At 43.6% G+C, this 18,634-nt stretch overlaps 1 protein-coding gene across 6 annotated transcripts in view; it reads right to left on the reverse strand.

The window, feature by feature from the left end:
- The window catches only part of plekha8 (pleckstrin homology domain containing, family A (phosphoinositide binding specific) member 8), a 79,189-nt gene that overhangs the window by 60,108 nt on the left and 447 nt on the right, over window positions 1–18,634 (reverse strand). For 5 of the 6 annotated variants that reach the window (XM_072509370.1, XM_072509369.1, XM_072509373.1 and 2 more), the window contains exons 2-3: window positions 9,252–9,368; window positions 2,600–2,755 (exon numbers count right to left, since the gene is read on the reverse strand). In XM_072509370.1, coding sequence (XP_072365471.1) covers window positions 2,600–2,755; window positions 9,252–9,368 — 273 coding nt within the window. The remainder of the gene's footprint in view (window positions 1–2,599; window positions 2,756–9,251; window positions 9,369–18,634) is intronic. The other variant, XM_072509371.1, reaches the window with a different exon arrangement.

An 18,634-nucleotide genomic window follows, 5' to 3' on the forward strand; every position in this document is an offset into this window, starting at 1 on the left:
AGAGGCAGAGATAGTGGTGGCAATGGATGCAGAGAAAGCATTTGATAGAGTGGAACGGGATTACCTGTGGGAAGTGTTGAGATTTGGATTTGGAGAGGGGTTTACTGGATGGGTTCAGCTTATATACAAGGCCCCGGTGGCAAGTGTGACAACAAATAGGCAGAGATCTGACCACTTCCGTCTATACAGAGGGACAAGACAGGGATGTCCTCTGTCCCCGTTACTGTTTGCGTTGGCAATTGAGCCACTGGCCATAGCGCTGAGGGGCTCTAGGAAGTGGAGGGGAGTACTTAGGGGAGGAGAAGAGCACCGGGTATCACTATACGCGGATGATTTGCTGTTGTATGTCGCGGACCCAGTGGAGGGGATGCCCGAGATAATGCAGACACTCGGAGTTTGGGGAATTTTCAGGGTATAAATTGAATATGGGGAAGAGTGAGCTGTTTGTGGTGCACCCTGGGGAACAGGGCAGGGGAATAGATGATTTGCCGTTGAGGAGAGTAACAAGGGATTTTCGGTACCTAGGGATCCAGATGGCCAGGAACTGGGGAACCTTGCATAAGCTAAATTTAGTAAGATTGGTGGAGCAGATGGAAGAGGACTTTAGGAGATGGGACATTGTGCCCCTGTCACTGGCGGGTAGGGTGCAGGCGGTTAAAACGGTGGTCCTTCCGCGGTTTCTTTTTGTGTTCCAGTGCCTCCCTGTGATGATTACAAATGCCTTTTTCAAGAAAGTGGATAAGAGCATTATGAGTTTTGTATGGGCTGGGAAGACCCCAAGAGTGAAGAGGGGGTTCCTGCAGCGTAGTAGGGATAGGGGGGGGGGGGGGACTGGCACTGCCGAGTTGAAGTGACTATTATTGGGCCGCCAACATATCAATGTATGCAAGTGGATGGGGGAAGGGGAGGGAGCGGCATGGAAAAGACTAGAGATGGCGTCCTGTTTGGGAAACCAGCCTAAAAGCATTAGCGACGGCGCCTCTACCGTTCTCCCCGAAGAAATACACCACAAGTCCAGTGGTGGTGGCAACGCTGAAAATTTGGGGGCAGCGGAGACGGCATAAGGGAGTGACGGGTGCCTCGGTGAGGTCCCCGATAAGGAACAACCACAGGTTCGTCCCGAGGAAGATAGATGGGGGTTTTAAAGCTTGGCAGAGAGCAGGGATTGTGAAATTGAAGGATTTGTTCCTAGGCGGGACGTTTGCGAGTCTGGGAGCACTGACAGAAAAATATGGGTTGCCACCGGGGAATGCATTTCGATATATGCAACTGAGGGCTTTTGCGAGGCAACAGGTGAGGGAATTTCCGCGGCTCCCGGCGCAAGAGATTCAGAACAGAGTGATTTCGGGGGCATGGGTGGGGGATGGTAGGGTGTCAGATATATATAGAGAAATGAGACACGAGGGGGAGACGATGGTGGAGGAGCTGAAGGGGAAATGGGAAGAGGAGCTAGGGGAAGAGATTGAGGAGGGGCGGTGGGCCGATGCCTTAAGTAGGGTAAACTCTTCGTCCTCATGCGCCAGGCTCAGCCTGATACAATTCAAGGTTCTACATAGGGCGCACATGACTGGAGCAAGGTTAAGTAGATTTTTTGGAGTGGAGGATAGGTGCGGGAGATGCGCGGGAAGCCCAGCGAACCACACCCACATGTTTTGGTCATGCCCGGTACTGCATGGGTTCTGGGTGGGGGTGGCGAATGTGCTTTCAAGGGTGGTGGGGGTCCGGGTCGAGCCAGGCTGGGGGTTGGCGATATTTGGGGTTGCGGACGAGCCGGGAGTGCAGGAGGCGAGAGAGGCTGATGTTTTAGCCTTTGCGTCCCTAGTAGCCCGGCGAAGGATATTACTTATGTGGAAAGAAGCTAAACCCCCGGGCGTGGAGGCCTGGATAAACGACATGGCGGGGTTCATGAAATTGGAGCGGATAAAATACGCACTAAGAGGTTCGGCTCAAGGGTTCACCAGGCGGTGGCAACCGTACCTCGACTATCTCACAGAACGATAAGGGAAATGGGAAAGGTAGCAGCAGCAACGCAGGGGGGAGGGGGAGGGAAGGGCGCATCCGGGCCCTCAGGGGTTTTGTACAGGTGTTTGTATATATGAGTTATTTATATTGGTTTTTGTGACTTTATTATTTTGGATATTGGCTAGTTTTTATTTTTGTTGCTGGCAGTTGCCGTCTAGTTAATATATTATTTATTGTTAAAAAAAAAAGGTCATTGACTAAATTAGATTTTATTATGTAAAACTAAAGTTTCCAATCGCAAGCATACAAGTGTACAAATCTCTCAATTTCCACCCCAATTCCCACACTAACACTCCGCAAATCTCCAGCCAAGAGCACAGACCTCTGTGCAGGCCTTTACCAATTCCTTTATTTTTTTGTGCTCAGCAGCCTACTTTTTTTCTACTCTTGTCTTCATGGTGAAGTGTTTTGTTCAACAATTCCCTCCAGTCGTTCTGGGACAGGAGCAGAAATAGAAATTATACCACTATACCATTTCTTCACAAAGCATCCTTTCAAATTGTTTTGGTGCAAATTACACTTAAGAAAGAGATACAAAAAAAGTAGTTTGGTCCTAAGAAGGGGGAAAAGAAACTACCTTTCTCCTTCTTTGTCCTACTGTCTGTCAGGCAAGCCTTGGATGATCCCAAGGCAACAAGCCACCTTTGTCTCTCAGCAACATTGACAGCCTTCAGGTAAAAGTGTTGCTCTCCTGGGATGATCAACTCCATTCTTGTGCTGTCACTAGTATGTACTGCAAGTGAAAGAAACAGATTATAATAACCCCAAGGGGATGGGGTGGTGGAGAGAAAAGTATATTCATTAACAAGTAAATGGCAGAAGAAATATGCAAAATTTGCCACACACATATCAAAGAAAAACAAACCAAATATTTCAAGTTATTTTGCTTATTACTGCTGCTTTGAAAAGAAAGAACATCCATCTTCAAGGTCTTCAATTTCTGATCCATCTCAGTTTGAAAATTATAAACAAGCTTTTAACTAATTTACAATCCATCATTTGCAATGAGTTAAAATTGGATCTTGCAGCCCGGATTTGCATGAAATTGGGCCAAGTGAGGGAGCCTTTAAAAAATGACAGACAGGGATTCCACCCGTTTAGACCAGAGCAGATTAAGGATGTGGGTAGCAAAGCGCATGCCACACTCCCACCCTTGCGGACTCCATTGTGGGGCAAAGCATTTCAAACACCCTACAACAGGCCTGTTTGGCTAGTCAATGTCATTCATTGCACCTCAGAGGAATCGTCAACCATGGCAGAACCCTAGTCTGGAGTCAGGAACTAAAACAAAACAGAGGCTTCAACATGCCTTTTGAAATACCGTTCTCCTCTTACCTTCTCAAAGCTGGCAATTAATCACAGCACTGTATCAGTGACTAAACGCTTTGGTCCATGTCACATCTCTTAATCTGTGTTGTCAGAGACAGTGAAAAGACTCTTCAAAAGTAATAAATGTGTGGAACAATAAAGCTAGCACTCATTTTGCAAGCTCTGCAACATTGCCTGCGGTGCTGAACCATTAGTTATTCAGCATCTATCATGTCATTTGTTCAACCTGCTTTTGTTCATATAATTGTCAGATAGCCTCATTATGAATGCTTGGCTGAGCTCTAGGAATGGCTGTTGAACACAGCTCTTTAGATAATATTGAACCCCTTGCAGTTGAGTGCTAGCTTTGTTTGATTAACATCTTTATTACATTGTGAGAACCTGATCTTTCTTTGAAGAGTTATTTTTCAATTCCTGTATGTTTATTTACAAGATTGAGGGGTGTGAAGTAGATTAAAGCTTTTTGTCACTGATGTTATGAATGACCATGTACGATGATTTTTAAAAGATTGAAAGCTGAGCAGTTTTTGTTTCTCCCCAGAGGAGATTTTTGAAGCCTCTTTGCTTATTGTGTCAATTTCAAGAGCATGTCAGTTTCAGGAGCATTTTCAGACTGAGCTCATTGCCTCTCAACATAATGGAAGAGTCGCTATTAATAATGGGTTATGAAGAGAAGGCAGAGAGTGAACATAGAGATGTGAGGGGGCATGGAAGGGGACATGCAGGGAGTGAGCGGGCGAGGACTTGAGGGTCTAACAGTCACAATTACAACTGGGCCAATATTCCAGTAAACGTAAGTGAGTCTTCTAGCCTGCCGGTCTTTCCATGTTTTTTTTAAAAATTCACTTACAGGATGTGAGCGTCGCTGGCTTGGCCGGATTTTATTACCCATCCCTAGTTGCCCTTTGATTTCTAACTCAAAAAAAAAATATATATATTTTTTTTTAATTTAGAGTACCCAATTCATTTTTTTTCCAATTAAGGGACAATTTAGCATGGCCAATCCACCTACCCTGCACATCTTTGGGTTGTGGGGGCGAAACCCACGCAAACACGGGGAGAATGTGCAAACTCCACACGGACAGTGCCAGGATCGAACCTGGGACCTCGGCGTCGTGAGACTGCAGGGCTAACCCACTGCGCCACCATGCTGCCCTTCTGATTACTAACTCAATGATCATTCCACTACTCCACCATCTCTCCAGTCCACTTATGTTGCCATCTGGACTTGCCGATGGAGACAGTGGTCCCAACTCCAGCTCATGCTCACCTGCATGACAGGTAACTGAAAGCATGCCCAATGGAGCAGTGACTAAAATTCAGGAATGCACAAGACACCAGAATTAGTGGAGTGCAGATATCTTGGGAGAGTGCTGGGCTGGATAAGATTACAGAGATAGCTAAATCAAATTCATACAAAATTGTATTCATGCTATCAGTAGCTTTTTAATCCCATTGATAAATTTTATATACAAGTCGATTACATTATGAATAAATGGTGGTATATCACCATTCTTTCTGGGGCTGCATCGTGACTCAGTGGTTAGCACTGCTGCCTCATGGCGCTGAGGTCCCAGGTTCGATCCTGGTTCACTGACCGTGTGGAGTTTGCACATTCTCACCCTGTTTGTGTGGGTTTTGCCCCCACAGCCCAAAGATGTGCAGCATAGGTGAATTGACCATGCTAAAATTGCCCCTTAATTGGAAAAAATAAATTGGGTACTCTTAAATTTATTTTTTCAATTTTTAAAAAATATCACATTCTTTCACACGATTAGTCCATATCTTGTAATTCCCTACCTAACACTACTGCAAGGGCAACATTGCATAGGGACTGGGGTAGACAAGATAATGGCATTGAAGCCTGTCGAAGGAAATTACTGTGAGGAATTATTAATATTAGTTGCCCACTTAGAGAATACATTAATATGAGTTGCTATTATAAAAAATCACTTGCTAATGAATGCTGTGACTTCTTGACTATATTTTAACATAGTTTTTAGCCATATCTTAGAATGATGGGTAATGTACCAAGTACTGCTTAAAAACAGCTTTTCGATTTAATCCTATTGTGCTGATGAGTTGTTCTAGCCAAGGATGCCAAATACGTACTATTAGGCATTGTCAGTTGAGAGATAATAAACCAAGAGCATTTGCATGGTTGTTTAATATAAACATGGCCAGACCAGATGCCAGATGTTTTTTTTTCAGAAAGCTGTTTATTTCGGGGTATAAAGGTATGCTCTTTTCTACTTGTAATTCAGAGAGCTGATGAATGGTCATTAACCATTGCAGGACTCTCCACGATATTGTGTTAATAAAATTCTTGAAATGAAGCTCAAAGCCTCTGTATAATATTATTTCCACGACAACGCCACAATCAAAATCAATCACTATCTTACTGCAGGCTTGAAGGGCTGAATGATCTAACACTGCTCCTAATTTGTTTGGTCATATCTGACTGCACCAACTTAAGAAAATCCACCACCTTTTCATGACAACAAAGGCTGGGAAATAAATGCAGCCATGCCAGCATTTCCCAAAGCCCGACAAAATAAAACTGGAAAAAAAGCTTCAACTTATTCTCACTAGGTTTTGCAAACACACAGAAGTCAGTCACTTCACTTACTTCTGCCACAAGGAGCACCAGATGAAGTTAATTATTAAAACTAGGCACTTGGATTAAAGGAACATGCACCCTTCAAATAGCATTTGTTTTCATTGGTGTCTGAGCATTTTTGTTAATGTGCTAGATAATGTACCAACAGATAGAGAAACTATCCCATACCTAACTAAAATTATGGAGACAGTCAGATATTTCATCCCAGCATGGCAAAACCGTGGAAATGAAAATTGAACTATTGAGTGGTTTTCTTATTTTAGGTCTATGACAGCCAGAAAAACAGGTTTTTCTGGTCCCTTCAGTTAGTTTTGTTGTAGCAGTTGATTTTTCTCTTCCTCCAAGTACAGCAAAATTGTTATAGCATGCAGTAAACTCTTGTCCAACTATATTGCAGGGTGTCTTCAAGGTTTCTGAATTGTTGCTTCAAAATGCTTTATGTTAAATAATGATTCCCTGGCTGTAGGAACGACAGCTGTTTTTAACAGTCAGAGTTACGAGATACAGGCAATGGGGCAGCCTGGTGCCAACTTTGAACTATTTAAATGTTAGCCTCAAGATGTAACATATTTGGATTTGCAAAAGGCCTTTGATAAATTTACTGAATGGTAAGATCATAGAGCATGCAGAGTCAGGGGACAGGTAACAGACTGGGTCGGTAGCAAGCTGGCTTTAAGACAGTAGGAATTAAGTGCAACCACTCCGACGGGCTAAGGTGGGAGATGGTGTTCCACAGGAATTGGTGCTGGGATCGCTGTTGTTCACAAATAAATTACATTTGATAATTTGGACTTGGGAAACAAAAATACAATTTAACAATTCTGTAAATGAATGGGTCGACAACTGGCAAATTAATTTCAATATAGATGTTTACTAAGTGGCAAATTTTAGTAGGAAGAATAAGAAAGTCACAGGGGCTGGTTTAGCTCACTGGGCTAAATCGCTGGCTTTGAAAGCAGAGCAAGGCAGGCCAGCAGCACGGTTCAATTCCCGTACCAGCCTCCCCGAACAGGCGCTGGAATGTGGCGACTAGGGGCTTTTCACAGTAACTTCATTGAAGCCTACTTGTGACAATAAGCGATTTTCATTTCATTTCATGCAGCTTGGATAACAAGTGTTTAAATTGGTTATAGGAACAGAGGAATCTGGAAACAAAGAATCATAAAAGTCACTAATAGTGATGCAGATACATCCACAATGCTGTATGGAAGTGGGTTCCAGGTTTTTGACCTAGCACTGATGGAGGAGCAGTGATTTATTTCCCAGTCAGGATGGTACATGATAAGGAGGGAAACTTGCAGGTTGTGGTGTTCCCATACAAAATGTAATTTAGTTTTTGACTAGGGCTTCCTGTCCATATCTCACCCAAACAGAAAAATGTGCATCATAGGCAGAGATCCGATTAGCAACATAGTAACAAACCAAAACAAGCTTTTTATTGAAACAGGTTATGATTTCCATCGCTTGATCTGATAAGGACAAGTCACTTGGATACATTGCAAACTTGTCCACATTTGCTGCAGAAGCTCACAGAAAATGCATCGTGGAATGGAGCACCAAACATAATAAAGGAAATTAAATAAGACTGTTGCTTAAATTGTTCAACATGGACGGAGCATTTACAAAAAAAAACAAACATAACAAACCACACAGCTGATGGAACAACAGAAATAGAAAGGCAAATCATTCTGTGTAATCAGCTTTTTTTTTAGATGTCTCGTGCTGGACCGGGTATTTCCAAAATGAAGTTAAGGTTACATCTAAAATGGTAACCTTTCTTTCTGAGACTGATCATTCTGCTGATACAATAACATACCTCCCATTCTGAAAAGTCCCTGGACGTTTGTGTGAAGAAAATTTAGAGCCAATATAATGAATATAAACATCTTTCCACCATAATTTTAATTGGAATCCAGTCTATGGATATGTAAATGCATCTAACGCCCATTTCAAAATAGCTTCCTTGACCAAAGTTACAGACCCTTCATTCTGCACAATTCATTGCTACCTACACAAATTTAATCCAAAATTGCATTTAGGCTTAAATGTGGTAACTTCAATTTATAATTTCTCCGCATTACCATCAAGTGAAGCCAGTATCACTAGAATTCAGCTCAAATATTAATTTTGACAGCTCAATGTTCTTTCCACATACAACTCGTATTCAGAACTACCAAAACCAGAGGTGCACTGTTCAACGAGATATAGAAACTGCACATAGCTTTAAGTAAGGTTTAACAGCAGATAATTAAGATGTGTTCCTGATTATAAATTATTCCAGAGCATTTTTCAGGGGAAGTAAAATGCATGCAGGTTTTTGAGTCCGAAACAGAAGATTTAATTACTGAAGGAGTACAGTGTGTTGAATTTAATGTTCCCTCAGGAGTGCTGCATAATGGGGCAGGAAAGTTTATGCTGGAGAGCCTGTTGCCTTCCTAACACCCTGTCACCACACACACCGCCCCCAAGTTAACTCTGAGGTGGGATGGATCGGGAATTGTTCCCCTGTCCAGGAGCTAATTGAGGCAAAATGGTCTGCTTCTAATATTCAATATCACTGGGCAAACCGCCGGGTAAAGCCTAGCGTGCATGCCTGTGGCCTGGTAAGGAGAGGGGGGACCCACAGGAACCTAACTCCTGCCCTTTCGAGACCCCAACCCTTGCTGGAATGTCCCTACTGATCACACCTCATTTCCCTTCATTCCAGAAACCAGTGGCAATCCTCTTCCTTGGACCTACTGAAGTTCCAGCAGTGCCCACCGCTCCTGGTGCCACAGTTTGGCTGGTATCACTTGGGCAGGACATCCATTCTGCAGGAGAAATCCATGAAGGGAAATCCCCCCTGCAGGAGCTGGGAATCTCGATGGCAGCCAGCAGATTGCCTGATTGGAATTTAATCTCGACGGCGCTCCTGGAAATGACAGCGGTGGAGGTGCTATTGCCTCTCCAGCTGGTGGATGAGCCAACTGCCACAACCAATAAATTCTGCCCTGAGTTACTAAAGATATAGGTTACATTTTAAAGTCGTGTTGAAAGCTCTTCACACCACTAACTGCGAGTGGGTTTAATGCATTAATTTTTAGTTAAAAGAATTGTCTTTTCTTTACCGATGGGCACAAACCCAATTTAACAACACTTGTTTATTTTATTTTAACATTTAATAAAATGTCATTTAATATCTACATAGATTTTCCGATTATTTCAAATCAGCACTGAGGAAATGAAAGTTAAAGGTGAAAGTTAAAAGGTCAGAGATGTTTTGATCCACCTCATACCTTACCTTGTATTTCACAGACAGCCATCTTAATGCTGCCTTTGCAGCCCTTCCACGTGTCCTCCTGTGAATCATAATAAGACAAAATTCCACCAGCAAGAACAAACCAGCGTGGCTGCCATCCTGCACAAAAAACATTAATATCAAATTATTACACTACAGAGCAACATTAACATGTGCTTCTACAAAGACAAATGGGAATATTTAGCCAATAATTGTGCAGGTACCCAAACATATTAGCAGATACATTAGTGCCAGTAATTTTTTCAACAGTCAAACACCAAAGAAATTCCATTTCTCATTCCAAGATTTGCATCTTCCTTCTCTCCTAAATTTCGTCATTAGGAAATAACATTTGTAAGTCGGAAAGGATTATTAAGATCTCAATTTGTTTGTAGCATCCTAATAATAGTTTCAGATATCTTACACATCAAGAATTGGCTCAAGGATGTGTCTCAACATAAGCAACCGCCTGGGACTTCCGGTGGTGGCCATGGTGTGAGTGGTCGCACACAGGTCAGCTCCTGCTTGTAGGTGTAGAAAAGAGCTCTTTTTACCCAAAACCGGGTGCAACCCCAACAAAAAAATGTAACTGAAGGTCGGAGGAGAGGTTCCCCCAGGAGTGACATGTCTGCTGGTTACTAAACCTGGCAGAAGTTGAAAGACCAAGGAGTTGGAAGAGACCTATGGCACAGCAGCTAGTGGAAAGATGGCGGAGGGGGAAGGGCAATTAGCAAAGGCCCAGGTGGAACAGTGGATGGCCTTCATCAAGGAAGAGTTCCACCAGCAGAGTAAAGAGATGCAGGAGGATCGATCGAAGGCCATCGATGTGGGCTGTGCACCCCGAAGGACTCGATGGAGAGGGTGGAGAAATGTTTGGAGGCTCAGGAGTTGCAGATCCGAGGTGGAAGGGTGATCCCTGAACACAGCGATAGCGGCGGAGGGGAGATCTCATGCAAGACGTTGAGTAAAGGTGGAGGAGCAGGAGGCAGAATCTGCAAATAGTTGGCTTGTGGAAGGCATGACTACCACAAAGTACGTTTCAAGAATGCTGGTGGGGCCAGTGGCGGAGGGGGTGCAGGGCAAGGCCCCTTGGGTGGACCGAGCGCCCAGGTCTCTGTGGCAGAAGCCAAGAGCTGGGCAGGCACCACGGGAGGTGATCGTGAGACTCCACAAGTTTGTGGAGAAAGAGTAGATCTTGCAGTGGGCCAGGGAGAAGCGGAACTGCGAATGGGAGGGGAACAAGGTCCGAATATATCAGGACATTGGAGCTGAACTGGCAAAACGGAGTGCGGAGTTCAACAGGACTAAGGCAATGTTATGTCGGTAGCATATCAAGTTTGGGGTGCTCTACCCCTTGAAATTATGGGTGACTTATGAAGGCCGGGGATATTATTTTGTGACCCCAGAAGCGGCCAATGATTTTTTTCAAGGAGCATAAACTGGGGGAGAACTGAACAATTATGGGAAACGGAGGTGCTGACATGCTGGAATAATGGAGAATACGGATTGGAGGGAGGGGGGAGTTCTTTACCTCCGATGTGAAGTGTTCGTTTTTCCGTTGGGTTGATAATGGGTAGCAGGGGTGAAAACTTTGTAAGGCTGTCACCAATACCACCACCACCCCCCGCCCCCCCCCCAACCCAGCCTGCAGATTTGGCTGCGTTTATTCTTTTTAAAAAATATATTTTTATTCTCCTCCTTTTTCACATTTTCTCCCGCATTTACACCCATCAACAATAAACAATCAGCAGCAAGATATGTCAATCCCCATAATAACAACGATCCCATCCGCCCACCAACCCCCAAACATCAGCCCACATGTTTACATAAACAAATGACAAAAAGGAATCAGGGATTACCCATAGTCACCCTTAATCTACACAGTCCCCCTCCCCCCCTCCAACCCACCCACAACTAATGTTCGATGTTATCCAGTTCTTGAAAGTGCATAATAAATCGTGCCCATGACTTGTAGAACCCCTCCGGCCCATGACCTGTAGAATACCTCCTTCTGCGTTTATTCTTTTTGTTTGTTTTTGGTGAAGGTGACCTGTGGTTCGAGATGAGTCTTTGGTTGGATGGGGGAGGGGGGAGGTCAGTGGGAAGCCTTCTTCGCAGAACAAAGAGGTGAGGGTGGGGGGTCAATAGAAGGAGCCTTTGGGCAGGAATTGCCACACTGGCATGTAATGCTGGTGAACGGAAATGAGGTCGAGGAGAAGGCCGAGAGAGGTGGCCGTGGGGAGGGTTGGGGGGGGCGGCGAGATGCAATGTGGCGAGGTTGAAGAAACATAGTCAGGGACGGAGAAAGGGGCCATCTTATGTGCCAGGTACAGAGTGAAATTAAAGGGGGTGGAGCCAAAAGGGGAGGATGGCGGACGGGAGGGGCGAATGGAGGCACAAGCCCCCAGTACAGCTGATAACATGGAACTTGTGAGGGCTCAAAGGACTGGTGAAAAGATCTTGGGTCTTTGTGCACCTCAGGAATTTAAACGTGGAGGTTTGCCTTTCTGCAGGAGACTCACCTCCACGTGAAAGACAAGGTTAGGCTAAGAAAGGGATGGCTGGGACATGTTTTCCACTCTGGGGTTGATTCAAAGTCGTGGGGGGGTGGCCATTTTGAATAGCAAGAAAATGGGGTTTGCGAGCACGAAGGAAGTGAGGGACCCAGGTGGGCGATATGTGATGGTGAGTGGGATACTGGTGAATGTATATGCACCGAATTGGGACGATGTAGGTTTTATGAGGGGGTTGCTGGCAGCGATCCCGGTCTTGGCTATGCACCAGTTGATTATGGGGAGGAGATTTTAATTGTGCCCGAGAGCCGAGGGTAGATAGATCACGTCCCAGGTCAATGAGTAAGATACGAACGGCAAAGAAGCTGGGAGGTTTTATGGAAATGATGAGTACGGTGGAGCGGTGGTGCTTCAAGAACCCAGGAGGGAGTATTCCTTTTCTCACATGTTTATAGGGTTTATTCAAGAATCAACTTTTTTGTGGTGAGCTGGGAGGTTTTGGTTGGGGTGGAGGGGGCAGAGTACGTGGGGTTGTAATCTCAGATCATGCACCCCATTGAATGGAGATTCGACGGGAGCAGAGACCGGGGTGGAGGCTGAATTTGGGGTTGTTGGCAGATACAGGGTATTGCGATAAAGTGAGTATAGATGGTTTGTATAGGAAGTGGAGAGAAGTGGGGCTGGTTAAGGTGAGAGATCTGCACCTAGTAGAGAAGTTTTCCAGTATAGAGGAACTGAAAGAGAGGATAGAGCTGCCAAGAGGAGGTGAGTTTAGCTACCTGCAGGTAAAGGACTTTGCATGGAAAGTTTGGAAAGAGTTCCCCAGCTTGCCGAGGTACACCCTGTTGGAGCAACTGCTGCTTTTGGATGTGGAAGGGGAAGGCAGGATCGGAGATATATTTGGGTGACTGCGAGATCAGGGAGGTGAGCAGATGGCAAAGATTGAGAAGTAGGAGGGCGAGCTGGGAGGGGAGATAAACTGGGGAGTATGGGGTGAGGTGCTACGAAGGGTAAATATGACCTCATTGTGCACAAGGATGAGCCTGATATGCACAAGGATGAGCCTGATACAGTTCAAGGTCGAACACAGGGTACATATGACTCGGGCAAGAATGAGTGTGTTCTTCCAGCGAGTGACAGACAAGTGTGAGAAGTGTGGGCGGGGACCAGCGAATCAAGCACATATATTCTGGGGCTGCAAAAAGATGGGAGAGATTCTGGGCGGGAGTGTTCATGGCGCTAGCAAAGATAGTGGGGGATGAGATTGAGCCGGACCCTTTGATAGTGATATTCAGGATATTGGAGAAGCCGGAGCTAATGGAGGAGAGGAAAGTCGCCGTTGTCACCTTCGCCTCCCCGATTGCCTGGCGAAGCATTCTTTGAAAGGTGGCCTGTCTGGCTGGGCGACTTATACGATTTTCTTCGGCTGGAAAAGGTCAAGAAATACTTAAGGGGTTCAGCAGAGGGTTTCAAGGCAAGGTGGGGAATGTTCGTAGCCGTGTTTGAGGAGCTGCTCGTCGTTTTTTTTTTGGGGGGGGGGGGGGGGGGAGGTGAAGAAGGGAAAAATTTCTACAAACTGTATAGTCGTGCATTGGGGAGATTGTTCCCCAATTTATTTATGTTTTGTAACCTTTTATATAAGTTTGGTATAAAATACATTTTTTTAAAATAAGCAAATGCCAACTTTCACCATTTTCTGTAGCCTTTTCCCCAGGATGGGCAATAGGGATCCCATGAATCAGACATCTGATTTAGTGTAGGCCTCTACAGGGGATCTGCAGCATCATAAGCAGTACAAGTAACAGCGAGACTCTTCAACCAATCGGATTGCAGTATCCTTACTCATGTAGACTGCCAGCCAGGAGTTAAAACACAGGGAACATGAAGTGAAATGAAGATTGGGACATGCAGTTGGGGTAAAGGAAGAGAGATAAAGTGGAAAACATTTTTTAAATAATCTGTGTCATTAATTCTCTTTTCCGGGATAATGACTTCACACTTGCAAAATTAACTTTGTGGCCAGAGAGGCTGCTCAACAGTAATTATTACTTATTTTAACATTACAACTTCAGTTACTTCTAAATGAACTAGCCCTAATTTTTATAGTGTCAAGAGCATAGCTGATGGTGAATGCTAGGGTATTCCAAATCCCCAAAGGAAAACTTGAAACACCTGCCCTTAATTGTATTTGCAATTTGATATACTGTGGATTTGAAAACCAGAGAATAATGTCCCAATCATCTTTGTGATGATTTTTAATAATTGGTTATTTCACAAAGTCGACTATAAATAAGTTCACTCACTCAACAACTTCCATTTTTGAATAGTTTAAAAAAATACATGACCAGCAGAACACACTCCAAATTACTGGATTGATTCAAATTTTCAAGTTATCGTGATTTTTCCTGACAATAGCCATCTCTGGAGCAGAACTGGTGAGTAAGTAACACAAGTTCATGCGAGTATGGTGACTTCAAAGACAAGTCTATCAGTGAGGAGTGCAGTAGCGCACCCGGTGGGAGAGCAGGGAATCTTTGGCAGCAACCTTTGGATTTCCACATTTAACTGCACATTTGCGAATATACAAAATTTCTATGAGATTTAGCCTGGAATAAAGTAACACATCGTCAGGACGGACGAAGAGTCTATGGACTCGAAACATGGTGGCATGGCTGACCTGCTGATTTTTCCAGCATCCTCTTGATTTCAGTTGCGACTTCTTTGCTTGGAAGCAAGAGTTAAGATCGGAGGAAAACAATTCTTTCTTTTGGTCAGTTCACCATCCAAGATGTGCAAAGGTCCATTGTCAGGAGCCTTCAAAACAAGCTAGTGCTTATTTGGATGACACCAAAGACAGAATCAGAGAGTTTTTGGGCACTGTACATACTGCCCACCTATCCTGGACTCATGGTGGAGGTGCACATCTACAATTAAGGCAGATAGTTCAAATTTAAGCTTCTGTTTTGTATGGAGAGATATAATGAAAGATGGCTGAGTTACTACAATCAGCCACTGACCAAAAGAACATGAAATACTTCTTCAATAAACTAAAAGTTGTGCAGGGACGAAAAACAAGAGACATGGTCCCATTTGGAGTGAAGATGGCACTAACATGCTAACACATCAAGCAGAAATCATGGATCATCAATATAGCCATTCCAGTTAGACCTTCAGTTGTCCATCTGCCGTGTCTTCTGACACACTGAATAACATACAGCAATGACTTTACCAAGGCCAGCCTGCATTCCACCTGCCAATGCTAAAGACCAATTTGCAATCAAGCAAATGCTGGGTGGAACAGCAATCGGTTTGGATGGTATCTCTGCATAGATCCAAAATCATGGGACCACAAGCTTAGTAAGAGACCGCTTTCCCTCTACAGCAAAATCTGGGAATGTTCAACTGTGTAACAGCTCAAAGATGTACGGGCTATTCACTCCTGCAAACACAAATGCTGCAATCAGGACTGGGAATTTCACTTTGAATCAGCAGCAGGTAGAAGTCGCGCCCACATCATTCTCTGCCAACTAAAAGAAATAGTAGAAAATATTCTTCCAGAAAGCCAGTGCAGCTTTCAGGTTGGTCACAGACCATCTGATGTGATTTTCTTCAGCCTTCAAATCCAGGAAAATGTAGAGGAGGCTACCAGAATTTCTGTCAACATTTGAATTTGTGAATCATGGTACACTGCAGGATATTCTTTTAAAGGACAACGGTCCTGATAGAACTGTGAATATTGTCCAGTAGTCTCCCTTTGGCATGCTGGCCTGAGTAACAGACCAGCGTCATGTGTCAGCACCATTTGTAGTCACTGGCAATATTTTACGTGACTGTGTTCTTGCCCCTGTGCTATTGAGCAGTAGTGCACCAAGTGTTCCAGAATGACAGAGGATATTAAATCCAATACTGTGTAGGTAATGATATCTTCAACCTTCACCGGCTGTGTACAAAAACAAAGTAACGCCGGTAACTGTTTTTGCCGATGATTTTGCATTTCTTTCGTTCAAAGCAGCAACTTGCTGTGATACAAAATCTTTTACACAGTCAAGCATCCCAAGGTATTTCACAGATGTGCTAGGCGTCAAGTCATATCTGAGATATTTTCAGATAGGTGACCAAAAGCTTGGTGAACAAAGTAGATTTTAACAGGCAGGTGGGCGAAATGAACTGATTTAGGGAGGGTATTCTAGATCTTACAGCTTAGGCCAACTGAAGGGTCAACTGATGAAAATTGGGGTTATGTGCAAGAGGCCAGAATTGGGGAACACAGATCTTATAGGTTGTAGTGATCAAGGTTACAGACATAGGCAGGGGCAAGGCCATGGAGGGATTTGAACACAGAATTGAGTATTTTAAAAGATCATATTCTCGAGGATATTCAGCTTTCATCCAGCTGCTTTGTTCAGGCTGCATAGTGTTTCGGCCTTACAATCAACTTTTAAAAAACACTGGTCCAGCCCATTCAGTTATACCCCTGCGATTATGATCAATGTACCACGTAAAGTCACGGATAAATTTTTGCTACTTCAGTGATGTCCTCTCTCAGAACACCACAATCAATATCACACAATGGATTTGTAAAACCCAAGCAATGACCCAGCCCAACAAGGAGTTACACTGGCAGGAAAAGTATTATAGAACCTAATTATTCTCACCATCTTCCAAATTGATTTGAGTGGTGGATCTTCCCCCACTGTCACATCAAGTAACTTGACCGTTTCCATTGGCACTGTCTACAATGTATCCCTGGTGTAGAATGGAAAGACAGGGTGTCTAACACTGATGTCTTCAAAGCTAAATATAACTGGAATTCAGGGTGCAATCAAATAGGTCTAGTTGCATTTGTGAGAACACATTGTTCACCCACATGCTTACAGAATTCCCCAAACAACTTTTTATGGCTAGACTAGATATCACAAGTGATATGGGGCAGATGAAACACTATAAAGCAGTCACTGTAAAATCTCACGATATTAACCCAGACACCCTGGTATATATAGCTACCAAGAGACTACGAGAGGAGCACATCTGCCTGGCTTGTTTGAATTATCTGGTTGCCAACCACCTGACAGCAATGGCAACCCATCTTCCTGCCTCACATGGTTTTCAGTACAATAAGAGCAGCCAGAATTGAACTTGTCTCCCATCAGTACGTCTGTAACAATGGGACTCCATAAAATATACCACAATCTTTCTAAACCAACTTAGCCAGCCATTCAAGTTCAGAGAGTTTAGGCGTATGAGCCAAAGCTTAGACCTTTTGGATTTGTAGAGAGGGGACAGCTGCAGGTTAACAAGCTGAAACCATGTAGCCAACCTGCACAAAGCACAAGTAGCTTCCTGTTCTAGTCTAGCCAGGACTACCTGTTCAATGGAGCATCAGTTTCCAGGGCTATCTGGATCAGAGTGAAAACAATTCCAGCTCAGTGATAGATCTACCTCTCTAGATTCCATCTGTAAGCCAGCCTGGTTATTCATAATCAATATGACACTGGGTCACTGGACCTGTTTGGGACAATATTAGGTTACCGAGACAGGCACGGATGGTTAACTTGGTTCCAGCCATCCGAGTCCAGATATGTCATCTCCACTTGCTCCAAAATCCTTGATGCTTAAATGCAGTGGTAAATAAACAGCTTACTAGTAATCAATTGCTTAATCCAATCCCTCACAAGGTTTTAGCAAAGTGACATGTCTACGGTTAAATTAAGCCGCTTTCAGAGTACTCAGTGATAGCACAAGTTATAGCCTCGAAAACTTGATAATAATCCCATTTCACAGCTTGTCCTTAACCTCTCATGTGGGCCAGAAAAGCTAAAAAGTGGAATAAGTTTGGTGAAAACAAAAAGCCAGAACTAACAAGAACAGAATAGCAGTACATCCATCATCAGCAATGTTACGAATCAGTTTCACATCAAAATTACAGCTGTAGCTGAAAATAACATGAAGCAGAGGATTTCAAACCACTCCTGTGTAATGTAAATCTAGTACAATATAAAACTAGGTGTAACAAATGTGCACAGTATCCTATGGATCTCCTCATTTTTCTTTTACACTTACCTACAACTAGCTGAACATTTGAGACAATGCAGGCTATTCAATCTATATTGTTAAAACATTGAAGTTTGCCATGCAGATGAGCAATCAGACAGCCTGGTTCACTGGCGGAACCTGAAGTGGAGTTATGTATGCATAAACACAAATGTACAGAACTCTCTCTCCTGGGCAGCAGAATTCAAGTGTCACTCAAGTAATGGAAACAGAATGTCAGACTAAAACTCTTAAATATCCAGACTGATAGTTGGCCATGAACACTTGCTAAAGTTCATTCTCTGACAATATGAAGTATGCTTCAGTGAAGTAATTATTAATTTGATCTCAAACAAAATTACAAGCAAATAGAAATTAAATAAGTTATCAATGGATAGACTAAAATTAACCAGCAAATCAGTCTCATCCCATTGAACCATGAAGAAACATACAGCGTAGTTAATGTTCAACAGTGGAACATGGAGAATCTCTTCAACATTTTCCCACCCTATAGTGTTTAGTCAAAAAGAAACAACCGAAATGTTTTGTAATTATCAAATGTAAGCATGCCGGACATGCCCAATCATATTAATTTACATGAAATGGCAAAAAAAGGATTTATTTATTGACGGTACATGTGGGTTGGGATAGTGAAACGCAGCCTTTACACGAAGAGGTGGCGGGGTGAACTATTTCAGGCTTCTCACTAAAATACATCCTCAATGACTTTTAATGTCAAATGAATGCCGACAGGATTAGGTCCAACCTGACAACAACAGCTTTGCTTGCTGCCGTGTGACCCAGATACCACACTGTTTTAACATTACCTGCCGCTTACTAGGC

The sequence above is a fragment of the Scyliorhinus torazame genome, chromosome 6 (assembly GCF_047496885.1).
Source record: "Scyliorhinus torazame isolate Kashiwa2021f chromosome 6, sScyTor2.1, whole genome shotgun sequence".
NCBI classification, from domain to species: domain Eukaryota; kingdom Metazoa; phylum Chordata; class Chondrichthyes; order Carcharhiniformes; family Scyliorhinidae; genus Scyliorhinus; species Scyliorhinus torazame.